Here is a 15,980-nt window from a genome sequence, read left to right on the forward strand (position 1 = left end):
GATATGGTGAAACTTAAGCGTTAATATACAATTATAATCAATACGGTTTTGTAGAATGTGTTCTACAACCATGAACAATGATTTATTTTAGTATGACCCAATTAAATAATTTATCAGATTCATCAGTTTTTTTTTTTTGTCATTTTCTTGTGAAAATTTAGAACATTCTCTTTACTCCTGCCATCTAGATGGATTGATTTAAATAAACTTAAAGACATACTTATGAGCTGCATTTTTAAATGTGGTGTTATTTTGAAGTGGTAGAAAAAGATAATGTGAGCTGTATACGTATATCAGCTATCTTAAAAGTTCTTTATTTGACTCTGCAATTGTTTGTGACTTTACGTACAGTATTGTTTGTTTAAAATAATATGAAAAATGTAACAACAAACTCTATTTGCTGCCATTTTAAAAACACCAAACATCTCTGGTTTATTGCAAAAATTAAATATTTTAAGCTCTTTCTAGCTTTGCATTATAAAACATGTTGGATTTAATAGGACTTTTGTTATGTTAATACTATCACCGCTGAGAACCAAAATAAAACAAATTTCTTTGCGGAATATTCAAAAGATTGGAAAATAGCGATTTATAATTAAAAATAATTTTTATATAATAGTGAATCTGTGTTCTGGATAATTTGAAAAAATCACATTTTGCCATAAAGTTTAATTTTTCTTATCTAATAACAAAGTCCAGTCAACATCTTACTGGTTAAAATTTTATAAAAAAAATTGAGATCGTTTGTCCTCCTACTGTTGAGTGTGAGGGATTTTAACTAATTTTACCTGAAATGTGCAGAGTTAAAAAGGAAGCAACCAAATATTTTTTAAACAATTAATAACGTATGATAAAAAGTAAACCAACCATAAAGGTCGTAATTAAAGAGTGGCTTATAAACTCACATCTCTATAACAAACCGGCCAAAAACGCATAATGCCATAAATCGAATAAGTATACTAGATAATCAAAATGTATTGAACCATCCATCAGCCGAGTTTCTTTGCTGTTAACGACATTTTAAGCCATACATGTTGTACCTATTTCTATTTAAACTATCCGTATACCTACGTTCTTATTACAAATAAATAAAAAATGATAGCTTTACTTTTTCCAATCAGTCAATACGTCGTTCTAGCTAACTTTATCTCTGATGTAGTTAATTTTTCCGTCATTTGAATATGTTCTTATGCATTATAATCTTTTGTAAAATCTGAAAGTATTGATTTAAATCTGTAATCTCGTTCACACAGATTAAATATATCAATACTTATAATCGAGAGATTGGGTAGAATACTGCGTGCCATTTTTCATCAGATCTTCACAGGGAGTAACGTCTTCCATTAAACAGTTAGACATAGTGTTAAAATAAATCATGTGTTACGCTGGTAATAATAAAAGGTATTTGCTTGTCTGTTATAGAACATCTTTCTGTCTTATTGTTATGAAGTTAATAAAGTTTCTTTATGATGGTTTGGTTTAGTTTGTTTTGGTGTTTTATGGTGCAATGACAGGAAAATGTCTTTTATAATGAACAAAACCAATTACGCGTTGCATGGGCCCGGCATGGCCAGGTGGTTAAGGCACTTGACTTGTAATATCAGCGTCACGGGTTTGAATCTTCGTCGCACCAAACATGCTAGCCCATTGTAGCCGTCGGGGTGTTATAATGTCACGGCCAATCCCACTATTTGTTGGTGAAAGAAAAGCCCAAGAGTTGGCATTGGGTGCTCTTGACTAGCTGTCCTTTCTCTGGTCTATCATGCTCAGCATGGCCAAGTAATTAGAGTGTTTGACTCGTAATCCGTGGGTCTTACACTGCAAAATTAGGAACGGCTAGCGCAGATAGCTCTAGTGTAGCTTCGCAAGAAATTCAAAAACAAACGAACAAATAATACACTAGACAAAAAAAAAAGAAACTCTTAACGTTTAACTATCATAAAAAGGTGATTTTAAAGCAAAGTTTTCAAACGATATAATTGAATACGTTTCGTTAAAAAAAACACGGATTATGTCTCTCTCTCTATTTTATAAGAAAGTAACGACGGTATAGCAACATATTAGTTCCCTCTTAAATACGCCTGGTGTGGCCAGATGGTTAAAGCACTTGCACCAAACATGCTCGCCCTTTTAGCCACGGAGGCGTTATAATGTTACCATCAATCCCACTATTCGTTGGTAAAAGAGTAGCCCAAGAGTTGGCGGTGGGTGGTAAGGATAAGCTGCCTTCCCTCTTGTCTTACACTGCTAAATTAGGGACGGTGAGTGCACAAAACTCAAACCAAACCCTCTTAAATATAACAAAAAGGACATGAAAGGAAATTATAATGTGTCATTTCTAGCATTAGATAAATGTACGTTGCCTTACTAAAGTGACTCTCTTTGCTTAGTTAAAAGTGAAATATTAGTTTCGTTAGAGCAAATTTTGATATAATGTCTTAAAGGTATCAGGTATCGCAATAAAGGAATCGGCTAAGGATAAAAATCTCTTCTAGACAAGTAAAAGATCGTCGGGTTGAAATTGTAAACAAATAAAAATGTATAACAATGGCGGAAACTGTTCTATTGTTAGAGTGCAATTATTTATGCCTAGAATGACCAGAATACTTTTCCTTTCATGCATAAAAAGTTGAACTTCAGTTGTACCTTGAATAAATAGTTACAAAATACTTTCCACTGTTCCCATCTGTTTCATTTAAGAACATCCAGTAGTGTCTCATATATCTTGAATACTGTATTACTAACAATTTAGAAAATGTGTAACTTTATTATTTAGCAAATCCCAAATTTAAATAAAATTAAATTGCAAATTTTGATAAAATGCCTCATATGATCATAAGATGGCGCTCTACTTACCTTCAGTTTTGATACAGCTGACTTAACTTCGTCCACAAACCCTTGTTGAGCAGCTATCTCTATGTTGGCAGCTTCAAGATCCGTCAGTAATTTGCTGTGAGGCTGTGTATAAATGATTGAAAAAACAACGAATGTTTGATTTAAAAAACACGAACCAGGTATCTCTAACTTAATAAATATTGTTTTTTCTAGTAAACTTAGAAACAAAAATAAAGTAATTTTGTAGATAAAAGAAATGTGATATTTGGTCATACCAGCTTAAACGTTTGTAAATGAACGTAGAGAAAATTGCAGTTATTGTATTCATAAATAATATGGAAAATGTTTGTCTAAGTAAAACCGGAAAGAAGACAGCTTAAACGTTATTATTTCTCTATTTGTAAATCGTTTTAGCAGAAAATATAAATACAAAAAACAAACACAACAACTCCAGGATAATTATAAACACATTCCTAACTCGGTGCACAAAACGAAAATAATTCTTTAAAGCATTGCCTTTAGCATTACATTGATTAATTTATATGACGATTGTGTTGTTACAGCTTTCGTCGCCAAATAAAAGCTAGAAAAAGCTTCACAATTACCAAAACTATTGGAATCTTTTGATTCTGTTTTGAATGAATTATGTTCACGAATGGCTCATATCAAGTAAAAAAACCATACTCATGTGCCGAACCATATATTATACCATGTCTCTTTATTTCCCAGAAAAAGGGCCGAAGTCCGCCTGGAAAGAGCACTTGTTTTAACCACTAGTACTGCAGTGTGTTGTCGGTCAGTCAGTCAGTATATGTTAAAGTTACGTCCTATAAGGGAATCTTAATGTTGTAATTTGAACTGTAATAACATCAGTAAAACGCGTGTATACCATGAATCACGAGAAGTATTATGTACTCTGTTGACTGCAATACAACATGATATACGTACTTAATTTTGGTTACATTTACTCTTCAAACAGAACATTTTCTGGTTTATTTATACACTTAATGGAACGCCCAACGATGTGCAACTTACCACTGAAGAACAAAACAGTTGTAAGATTACTTTACCCAAAAAGGCAACACTCAGTGTGTGAAAGCTTATGTTTTATGCTTACAATATATGAGTCAATTCATTTTATATAAAATGTGGTATCGTTTAAGAAAAAACTGTTGTTTTAAATTTTAATGTGGATATAAGAAAATGATGATTTGATGTTACCTCAAGCTGAGTGTGTAAATACTCCAAGAGATGATTAGAGGATATAACTTCATGCTAAGCGCCTGTACAATTGAAAAACATAAGTGATTATGTAACTTAACTTATTTATAAGGATATTTTGCGTTTACTTTTCAGCTTCAAAATTCAAAGCCCTTGGTAGTGTTTGAAATAACGTTTTCCATACACATTTTGATAATAGATAGGTTTGCTTAACTACTTACCAAGGCATAGCGAGGAGCACTTTGGTAAAGCGTGCCAACTCTGGTCCAGTTGAAGTGTTGGAGTAATGCTACACGAGCTTGGTTAAAGGCAGCTTCACTCGGAACCACTCGGAAAAAGTTCGGATAATTTTCAACCGTGTACATTGGGTGTGTATCTCCATATGTAAGCTAAAACAATATCACGTTTAGATATTCTAGTATGAAATAACTTCTATTACAAAAAAAGAAAGACTAAATCAACGGGAACATATCACTCACATCATATTAAATATAGTCTGTTTTTATTGTCATGAATGAAAAATTCACCTGAAAGAAGAATATCTGACTTTGTTACACAAATAACGTTGTGCATATAGTGAACAAAATGTTCTCACTTTCCAGCTTCAAATGTTCATGGTTGAAAACACGGATATCAAACGACGAAGATTGTTTGTTATTGTTCCTCTTTATAATCTACAAGAGGGCTAGCAATTTCTAATTTAAGAGTGTAAAACTAGAGGAAAGGCAGCTAGCCATGATCACCCACTGCCAACTCTTGGGCTTCTCTGTTACCAACGAATCATGGGATTGAACGTCACGTAACAAAGCCCACAAGCTAAAAATGAGAGTATATTTGATGTGACGGAGATTCGATCCCGAGATCACGAATAGAGAGCTCTAACTTCCTGGCCATTCTGGGCCAACAACGAAGAATAGCAGAGTCAGTCATATGTATAGATGCATGTACTAAGGTTAACACGGAAGTTTAACGTTTAGCATTATAATTTCGCAGGCTCACCTCTGTACCACTGGGAGTTTGCCACTTAAATAGTTTATTTATACAGAGCAGTTAATGTATATGTATGTGTGTGTATATATATATATATAAGCTTTGAAATAGTTTAATATGATCTTACCCCATTTAAGTAATGCCATATCGCTGTAGTTGATCAAACAATCTTCCTTGCCATCATAGAATTCACTAGTACATGATACGTTTGGAATATATGAGAATGGAAGGAAAGCTTGGATAAAACAACTTAACCACGTAACTGTTAGAACTACAGAACAAAGAGAACCAGAGGTTCTATCCTGACAAAAGTCAATAAGGTCTACAAGTAACTACTCCAAGAAAACCGATTTAAGAATTGGTTTTTTACTTGTACAATATGCCATGATGCCATACTCGCTAGAGTAAACTATTAACACTACAAAAGTGTTATGTACGGTATCTTGCAATGTATTTTGTTTCAGATTAAGAAACTAAAGCTCTCTTATTTGAATAAAGTTCTATAGTCATTGAATATCTTCTTTCTTTTTCACGTATAGAAATAGAAATCGTTAAATATCGACAAGGGATAAAATTGATGTAGCAGGTAGTTGAAATGTATTTGTACGAACTAAGTGTCAGCTAGAGTTATACACAATAAATTCAAAACATTGTGAAAACATAAGCTACAGTATAGATTAATGATGCTCTTAGTTTTTGAGCTGGTTTTTCTGTCAAAGCAGCTCCAGAAGAAATGATCAATACAAAATGATGAAGAGACCAAGGGAGTTTGATTGCAAATAATAAATAAACCGGAAAAAGGGAAAATTTCTTATTTACTTAGAAATTACACCCTCAAGGACTATTTGTTTTTGGAAACGTTTTGCACCGAGAACGCTACAGGGTGCATTGAAAAGTTTTGAGCTCAAGTCAGATAATTCTAATAGAAAGTCTCTGTATCTAGACAAGCAAAGTGATCTATTATGGACCAGTTACATTAATTACGTGCGCCTGTAAGAATAAACCAGTCACATTTCTTATTTGCGCTTTTGATAATAAACCAGTACCATTTATTACTTGTGATTGTGGTAAGATAACTAATTTAGCATGAAAACGTCTAACAAAGCGCTCATGAAATAATTTTCGTTTCATTTTTAATTTTATTTCATAAACAAAGCAATGAATCTACTTTCACGCTAAATTTGTATAGGTAGAAGATAAAGCTGCGTACAAAAAGATATTTAAAATAAAATAAACGATAGTTCCCTGCCTGGACAACGGTAAGTCTACGGGTTTACAATACTAAAATCAGGAGTTTGATTCCCATCGATGACCCAGAATGGCCAGGTGGGTTAAGGCGTTCGACTCGTAACCCGAGGGTCGCGGGTTCGAATCCCCGTCGCATCAAGCATGCTCGCTCTTCCAGCCGTGGGGGCGTTATCATGTGACAGTCAATCCCAGTACTCGTAGGTAAAAGAGTAGTCCAAGAGTTGGCGGTGATGACTAACAGCTTCCCTCTAATCTTACACTGCTAAATTAGGGACGGCTAGCGCAGATAGCTTTCGTATAGCTTTGCGTGAAATTCAAAAACAAACAAATAAATTCCCGTCGGTGGACACAGAAGGTAGGTCAATGTGGCTTTGCTATAAGAAAACGCACATAAATGAACGATAATGTTGTTATGGATTATTTTCAAATCTTTTCTAGTAAAACCATTGGTTTTTACTACTAAGTTAAATTGGAAAAGAATAACATCAAGAGCCATGAAAAAGAAATGAAAAAAATGTATAGGTACAGTAAGAGTTGTTATTGGAATTTCTTAACAACTTTTAATTAAAGAAAATATTGTGAACCATTAAATATTGTGTCAGAATTCTCTACTCATCAAACCTTCAAATTTTGTGCTCCTAGAACCAAATATGCAAAAGCTATTGATTTTTCTCATAATTGCACCATAATGTTTTTCTCTTTGAAAAACACTCATTTACAGCTAGTACAAGATGACTCTTCTATTAAACGTTTAGTGGTTGGAAGAAGGAAACCATCTCGGTTTTGTTATGTTCACTTTCATGGCTGTTAATGTTTATTTTACTTTATTAAATGTTTTAAATTTATCTACAAAGTACACTACAGATGTTAAATAAACCTTAAAGTATGTACACAACAGCCTATGAAGAGACATAGGATGCTGCTAGGCTATGGTTAAGTTTATCTTAAGTAAAAAACAACAGTTAAAACATGGTGGAGAAGCTTAGAACTAAGCCAGAGCGACAGTACATCAAAGTTTTCAAACCATATTGACTTGCAAATATACAATTTAAACTGACAAACTGAGATGTGTTATTCTAAACGTGACTTAGATCACAATCTTAACTCACGTTGAGAAAACAGTTTTAAACATAGTCTTAAACCACATTTGAATAACATTACAGAACACAGTCTTAAATCACATATTAAAATAACACGGTATAAAACACAATCTTAAGTCATGTTTAAAAAACGCAGTATAAAGCACAATATTAAACCTTGCTTAAATAATAGTATATAACACAACTTTAGGTCACATTAAAATAACACAGTACAGAACACAATATTAAAACGTACTTAGAGAAAAATATAGTACACAACCTTAAACTTTCTTTCTAAAAAAAATATCAATCGTAAGACTGTCCTGTCCTAAGCACAACATTTCTCCTTGCAGAGCTCCATAGTCCGTCTTGTGTACAAAAGTGGTGATTTTATAAAGCTTCTTCCAATAGTGTGATCGCCCATAAATCGATAAACCCTGTCTCTGGCGACTTGAGTGGGATATTTTCGTATGAAAAGCATGAATAACCGTTTCGTTTTCCAGCTTCTTGAAACATGCCACAGTTAAGCTGGAAGTATGACTGGAAAACGTATCTTGATGAGTTCGTACTCTGTTGGTCTCGTTTCTAAATGGAGATCTTTCTTTTTTATGTTGCGTACTGTTTTCGGGGGTGTGGTATTTAAACTAAGTTTGTCACTGACATTTATGATCGGAGTTCTCACCTGTTGTAAAACATCACACTTTACTCACCAGAGCTGAAGCACAATATGTTGCAGGTGTCTTTTTGAATGGTCCTGGAGCCCCAAGATGATCTACGTTATTTTTTTTCCCATGTAATTGAGTTCAAGAGATATATCCATCTTTAAAATCTAACTTCCTCTTCGGAAAACAATTTTATGATTTCAGTGTTTAAATATTTTACATCCGAAATGCCGGTATACATAACTTTTCCAAAATCAAACATTTTTCAGTAGCATCACACTTCCCACGTTACGCAAGTAATGTTTAAATTGTAATTCAGATACATTTTGTTTTACCGCTAGTATATATAACCGCTGTGGTTGATTTTCATATTCAAAGTCATTTAATACAAAGTATTCAACCCTCTGTATAGGCATGAGGTTAACAATATTAGTATTGTGTATACTTATGACACCTTGTATACTTTCTTTTGAAAGTAATATTCGACATTTAACAAATGTAGAGTCTTCCTATCAAACTAATTCAATGAGTTACAGACTAAAAGCTTGAGTCACAAGTCCCAATACTGGTAGTTTTAAGGTAAGGTTCATTCCTTTTAATAATCCACTCAAATTTATCCCGCATACTCTTAGAGTAAAAAAAAATTAAAATCTGAGAAGAAAACGTATCTTATAAAAATTATAATAACTGCGTATTTCTAAATCTCTTTTATCTGTAAGATAAATGAAATTATTATTTTTTCTATGGGATTCAGGCATACTTGTTTGGTAGTTGTTGAAAGTGAATTTTATGTAATCAGCATACTGGTATTTTAACAAGCTGCAAATGAATATTGGTGGAGACAAGTATGTTAGTGAAAGGGTTTAAAACTGTTTTTGATTATTGTTCAATGATGAAAGTCTACAAAAGTCTCAAGGGGAAGCTTCCAGTTTATTTTAAAAGTATTCTTTCAAACCTATTAATGTGAAGGTAATCGACAGAGAGACGTTTTCTAAAATGGGAAAAGTTAGTTCTTGTCTTTGTGGCTTTCAAATTTTATGAGCCAATAAACCCTATTAAATGTAGAGTCTGAAATTCTTTTATATGACGTTTCACATATGCTGAAAAAACTGGATTAGTTTCTGAAAGATATGACGGGAGGTAAAGATTGAACTTTGAAACTAAAAATATACCATCAACATACTTTCATGAAAATGAGTTTTAACAAACCAATATATAAAAATGTTATTGAAAATAAAACACTCAGTTCACCCAAGCGATATACTATTTTATTATTTATTCATATCTAATATCCGTTCAGCAAGTTCACGTTTGGAAAAAGGTCGTTCGAACTCGAGATCGTCTAAACCATATTAACTTGCAAATACATCTAAAGGCAAACATTTCACCATCAACAACAACACAGTTGAGGACTTTCGATTCTTGGAGACTCCAAACATTCACAAAAAAAACAGAAGATTAATCTATTCTGGGCACACTGGTTTAAATGAACACTTTTCTTTCTCGCAGATTTCTTGTTTGTTTGTTTGTTTTGAATTTCGCACAAAGCTACTCGAGGACTATCTGTGCTAGCCGTCCCTAATTTAGCAGTGTAAGACTAGAGGGAAGGCAGCTAGTCATCACCATCCACCGCCAACTCTTGGGCTACTCTTTTACCAACAAATAGTGGAATTGACCGTCACATTATAACGCCCCCACGGCTGAAAGGGCGAGCATGTTTGGCGCGACTGGGATGCGAACCCGCGACCCTCAGATTACGAGTCGCACGCCTTATCACGCTTGGCCATGCCGGGCCCGCAGATTTCTACTTTCCAGTTTTTATTTTGTTTACGTTTTAATCGCTAAGACAGTTCAGCGTATTAATTTTCGTTGCCTATGCGGTACTAACCATATTTATCTTTTTGTTTGCTCATTATACTTGACCAACACCTATGGCATTGCAGTAAAGCAAAAACTACACATTCTTTTCTGCCCCTACAAAAGAAATAAACAAGCTTTTAAAATAAAACACTGATCTTTTATGATATGTAATTTCATCTCTACAAATAAGAAGAGAATAAAAAACTTAGAAGCAATAAAACACAAACAAAATATGATGTGATAAGTAAGCCTTCAATCTCTCATATCTCTCGTACGTAGCTCTGAGGTAAAGTGTTCTTAACCCGTCGTTCACAACTTCGAAGTGCCTCTTGTCAAGAAGACATTAGCTTTAATGCTAACTGACCACATTTAATGCCCGACAACAACGGCAGAAAATGGGTCTTGCTGAATTCTAACATCTGAAGCAATATTGTCGCGATGGCTGGTCTCCAGGGAACATATTAACTGACATGTATACGCTCTACGGTACGAGTGTGGCTTCTTCCACTCTAAATGGTACAAAATCTGTTTCTGGGGAGAGAGAGTTTTGTTTGGTTGGTATTTATTATGCCCCAAATTATGCATACATTAATTTTACATTATATTATAATTTTCCAAGCACAAGTTATGTGAATTTAATCCATATTTAATATGATAAATGATATCCCGTACAAAGACAGCAAAAAACAAAACAAAAACACTAAATAAACTAATGTGTTATATGTGATTCAAATGCATGACTTTAGCTTTAAATTCATCCGGGGGTTTAATCTGAAGGTACAGATACCTCAATATGCTTCTCAGAAAGAAAATTAGAATTAGTTTTTATCGTAATTATTTTGTGTTATTTACCGGTATTACTCTCATTTTGGTAAGTGTTATGGAGAAAATTAGCAGCTTTATTTCACTACGTCTCGGAACTTTTAAAACTACCAGTAAAATAAGGATAAAACGAATCCAAAGGCTTTCATATAAAGATTTTCAAGCCGGATATCTTTCATCAGTTTTCCAAAGGAGATTAGACACACTGTATAATTTAAAATTATTTTCCAATAAAACAGCAGTACAAAAACGCTTTTTTGAAAGTGTAGAAAACGTAGGGGTCGTCCTTCAATCTCTATAAATGCATGAAGAGAAGTAACAAAGAAAAGCCCGCATTCTAACTGTAAAATACAAAAAAGTCTAATAAGTCACTATTCTGAGATCAGAACACATTTCAAATCAAAAGTCAACTTCTTTTGCTTTGTCTATGCAATCTCTAAATTACCTCTACATCATCGGTGCTAAATCTGGAGAATAAAATGTTATTACAAATCTATAAATAGAGGAAAATGTTCGTCTATTGTTATATTACGTTCACGTAATATTCTTTCGTCTGTCTGAAGTCAGAGAGATTTAGAAAAAAACTGCCAGTTTACAGCACAGAATATTAAAGCTGACCATCGTGATGCGCACGAGGGAAGTTTGGGTACCTACGTGCACCAAACAAAACAAGCAGGTCACAGAGAAGAAGTTTTCGCTTCGAGTTTATTATGTAGCCAACAGAAACCCACATTTCTTCAAACTCCCAAGAATACTGAATCTATTCTTTGTCACAGAACAACATGACACTCTGTGAAATACTGTAAGTAGGGATTTCCTACCTGACATAGCCCTGGCATGGCCAGGTGATTAGTGTACTCACTCGCAATTTGAGAGTCGCGGGTTCAAATCCTCGTTTAACCAAAAACGTTTGCCCTTTCAGCCTTATATACGTTATAATATGACCGTCAATCTCACTATTCGTTGACACAAAAGTAGCCCAATAGTTGGCGGTGCGTGGCGATGATTAGCTCCCTTCCCTCTAGTCTTACACTGTTAAATTAAGGACGGTTAGTGCAGATATCTGTTGTGTAGATTTTTCGCAAAATTCAGAACAAACTTTCCTGGCATTTATAACACTGACTTTTTAGTCGCTTATTGTTTTGAAATCTTTCTTAGGTTACACTGCTCATTATTTTGAGGAAAGAACCCATCGTGAATGAGGGATTTGTATAAGGTTAGCACCAGTGTTTCTACTCTTAAAGTCAGAAAAATATAATATAAATTTTTCAACAGCTTTTAAGCTAAGTCACAACAAGAGTAAAGAAAAATCATTGATTTCCATGTGCGTCTATCACTACAGTGGTGTAGTTAAGTACGAGTGTAAGCTTTTAATCGCTTTATTTCTGAATATCGAGCAAAATTACATTTGGACGAACTGCGCAAAAACATCTTTAATGTGTTTACTGATAGGCAAGAGGAGAGGCGGCTAGTGAACAACACTAACAGCCGGTCTCTAGTTGCCGTTGTTATATGGAATAGCGCAACCACGTCCTCAGAGTGCGGAACTTCTTTACGCTGCAACGCACGCTCTGATATGACTAGCAGCGAAGAGCCTGATGCGGTGTTCGTTTGTTTTTGAATTTCGCGCAAAGCTACTCGAGGGTTATCTGTGCTAGCCGTCTTTAAGACCAAAGGGAAGGCAGCTAGTCATCACCGCCAACTCTTGGGCTACTCTTTTACTAACGAATAGTCAGCTTTTAACGCCCCCATGGCTGGTATTGCGAGCACATTTGGGGCGAGCGAGATTCGAACCCGCGCACCTCAGATTACGAGTCAAACGCCTTAACACACTTGGCCATGCCGGGCCCGGCAGTGCACTTTGTAAAAGTTTAAGAGAATAGACTGAACCACGGAAAAGATAAAGATGCTCGCTTGTTAACAGCCAAACTGTTTGGTAATTAAGAATATTTTTTTCTCTCTTTCGATAAGTACATTCATGCCCCCCGCTAATACAGCGGTATGTCTCCGGATTTACAACGCTAAAATCAGGGGTTCGATTCCCCTCGGTGAGCTGAGCAGATAGCTCGTTGTGGCTTTGCTATACGAAAAAAACACACAAGTATATTCATTACTGTTAGTGTACAGTTCAGTGTTATATAGTATTTCATGTTACTGAGACTTTTAAGACCTTAATTATTATTTTAGCCCACCATGCATTTTCCTGTTTAAAATAAAAAACAACTTCTATTTTCTCAAACTCTTTAGCGATAAAGAATTATTATTTAATTTTGGCGCTTCCATAAACTGGTTTCAGTGAATAAATTAATTGAATTTTGTTCCATTAAGTTTTTAATCGTAAGCTGGTAAAGATCATAGACTGACTTACAGTTATGTTTATTTATACCTTACGGTTTTTTATTACCCCAATTTAGGATTTCTAGTTTCAATATATTAGTTTTGTTGGGATTGAGCTCATTATTCGAGATTTAGAAAATTCTTCTCATTGGATCGGATTCTGGGAGTTAAAATAAGCATAAGATCAGGAGAGGTAGAAACGTTCACATGAAAATAATCACGACTGGCTTTCATTTTACCTAGAGTATACTGATTGTTTTGTGTCTGTACATTTTTTTAACGGTCAAACTCATTAAACTCCAGTCAAACATTCTTATATATACATACATAACAGCCTATGACTTCAGTAAGATATATAAGTGTTTACTGGCTTAATGTTTTGACGATATAACTTTTTAAAAAATGAATCTCATGGTTTTTCTATGTTCGAAAGCTGACTCTGCGGATCAAATCTGAAATGAATAATAACTTAAACATTAATGAAAACCAATTCTATAGACTGTATATAACAACCTCATTGAAATTACCACAAAAGGAAAACTTAAACCAGTCGAATGCACCAATCTCATATCCTATTCGTTATCTATATTGTCGGTCGTAATTCCAGTAATATCTTACGGAAATATAAATTTATTTCCATATGAAACGGCGATTTTTGAGTGTGTGAAATAAATACGGAAGACAGGTAATTATTTGAGGTGAGAAACTATCAGGACATCCCTCAAGTAATGTCCGACTTTAGGTTCAGAAAAAGAAATTATTTCAAATGCTTTTAATGTCATTTAATAAATAATGTATGTTCCATTATAATTAATTACTTCCTACCAACGATCCACAAGCTTCTGAATGTCACTTTTATGAAATTCTCGGGGTTTGGAATGTAGAGATGGTAGTTTTGACATCTTCATATGTTCCAAGCTCTTTTCCATCAATATAGTTCTGCAAACTTTGGAATAGATGATAATCAGATGGGGTAAGGTCTGGAGAATAAGGAGAATGTGAACGTTTTCCCAGTCTAGCTCTTTAGTCTTTGCAGATCTGGTCCTTGCTGTATGGGGCCGTGCATTATCCTGATGTTACACAACACCTTTACGATTGATCAAAGCAGGCCTCTTTTCTTTCAGCGCAGCATTCAAGCGCTCTAACTGTTAACAATAGCAGTCTGATGTAATCGTTACATTAAGTAGCAGTACCTCAAAGAGGATCACACCAACAATATCCCACCACATACTTAACAAAACTTTCTTAGGGTGGAGGTCCATTTTCAGCTTTGATTTAGCCAATTTACTTGCACTGAACCATCGTTTGTGGCGCTTAACATTTTTTAAATAAGATATTCATTTTTCATCTCCAGTCACTAACCTGTCCAAGAAAGGTGAGTTACGTTCACGAGAGTGCAGAGCAGCGCAAATGTCCACTTTTGTTTTAAGGTTGGCTTCTGTCAAATCATATGGATCAATTTTCCAAGTTTTGACATCTTTCCAAGCTGTTGCAGATGACGGTAAACTGTTGAATGGGTTGAATTAAGCTTCTATGCCAGTTATTCAACTGTTACAGCACAATCTTCATCAAGTGCAGCGAGCAGGAAGTCATCATTAAACTCAACAGGACGACCTGAACGTGGCACATCACTTAAGCTGTAGTCACCTGAACTGAACTTCTGAAACCACCTTCGACATTTTCTTTCATTGAGAAACTCTGCACCACAAACATCTTGAATCTTTTGTGTAGTTTCTGCTGCACTATTGTCTTTTTTAAACTCATAAAGCATTATATACCTAATGTGCTTCTCAGACACATCCATCTTTATAAGGGTTTATTTGATTAATGATCTGAACAAGTGGAGTTGAGTTAGTTTCTTTTAGTTGTCTGAATATTTTTATACACGTCCTACTATATATTTTAATCATTCAATTCTTTTACAAAGACAGAAATGATGATTCACTTTCTGTATTAAATTTTCGGACACATTACTTATAGGATGACCTGATATATTTTATTGGATTATGTAATGAAATTGCAAATCCGATAAAATCTCATTCAACCAAAGATGTGAGAGAAAATAGTTCATTTTTTTATGTAAGAGAAAGCGAATTCATTAATACACGTTATTAACATAAAACGTAGTTTTAACTTAAGTGAAAATGATGGATAACATCAAGTAATAATTAAACATTCATTTACGTACTTAATGAGACGTAATATCTGTCTATATAAATGTATCATAATTTTGGTTATTACATAAACTTTAGTGTAGTTTAATTAAAGCTCTCACTAATCCTGTATTATTGTTCACAGCGAGACTTCTTCGATCGATAACAACCACTTTGCCGTAGAGTTTATACTAGATGTCTTAAAGTTTAAATCTACTCAAACTGCTTTGTATTTTACACCAGGTTTATCGTGCAAGTGCTTTAATAATAACACAACGTGAAAGGAGAATCAATCGAAGGATAAAATTAAAGCCTCATAAAGGAAAAGCCGTGCAATTATCTCCATATATAGGAGCAGTTGTTTCTCTAGACAATAAGATATTTATTTTAATTCAGTTGATCACGTGTCATTGAGAGGTAATAAGATCCAGACTGGACTGACTGCTGGAATTTATTTCTGCCACATTCAGAACCATGAATCTACTATAAAGTAGAAACTCTCCTTTCATAAGTAATGGAATGAATAGAAAAATAAGGAAGAAGTCTATAATTTCCAGAGAAGTGGAAACATCGACTTTTATTGGTTTGAAACGGCTTCAGGGTTGTTGTAATTACTCAAAATTTTATCAGGTAAAAAAGTCAACTTTACGGCTTCTTCTGAAATTCAAGTTTTCTTGCACTTTTTTACACAAATTGACGTGTTAAAGAGACTTCTGAATTAGTGATTTCAATGGAATTGAAGAAGTAATGTTGACTCTTCTCACATCAGATTT

General features: G+C 34.2%; 1 protein-coding gene across 1 annotated transcript in view; it reads right to left on the reverse strand.

Moving 5' to 3' along the window:
- Window positions 1-15,980, reverse strand: part of LOC143241081 (gamma-aminobutyric acid type B receptor subunit 2-like) — a 178,983-nt gene that overhangs the window by 58,692 nt on the left and 104,311 nt on the right. Inside the window, exons 3-4 of the mRNA XM_076484600.1 lie at window positions 4,278-4,445; window positions 2,857-2,958 (exon numbers count right to left, since the gene is read on the reverse strand). Coding sequence (XP_076340715.1) covers window positions 2,857-2,958; window positions 4,278-4,445 — 270 coding nt within the window. The remainder of the gene's footprint in view (window positions 1-2,856; window positions 2,959-4,277; window positions 4,446-15,980) is intronic.

The sequence above is a fragment of the Tachypleus tridentatus genome, chromosome 2, assembly GCF_004210375.1.
Source record: "Tachypleus tridentatus isolate NWPU-2018 chromosome 2, ASM421037v1, whole genome shotgun sequence".
NCBI lineage: Eukaryota > Metazoa > Arthropoda > Merostomata > Xiphosura > Limulidae > Tachypleus > Tachypleus tridentatus.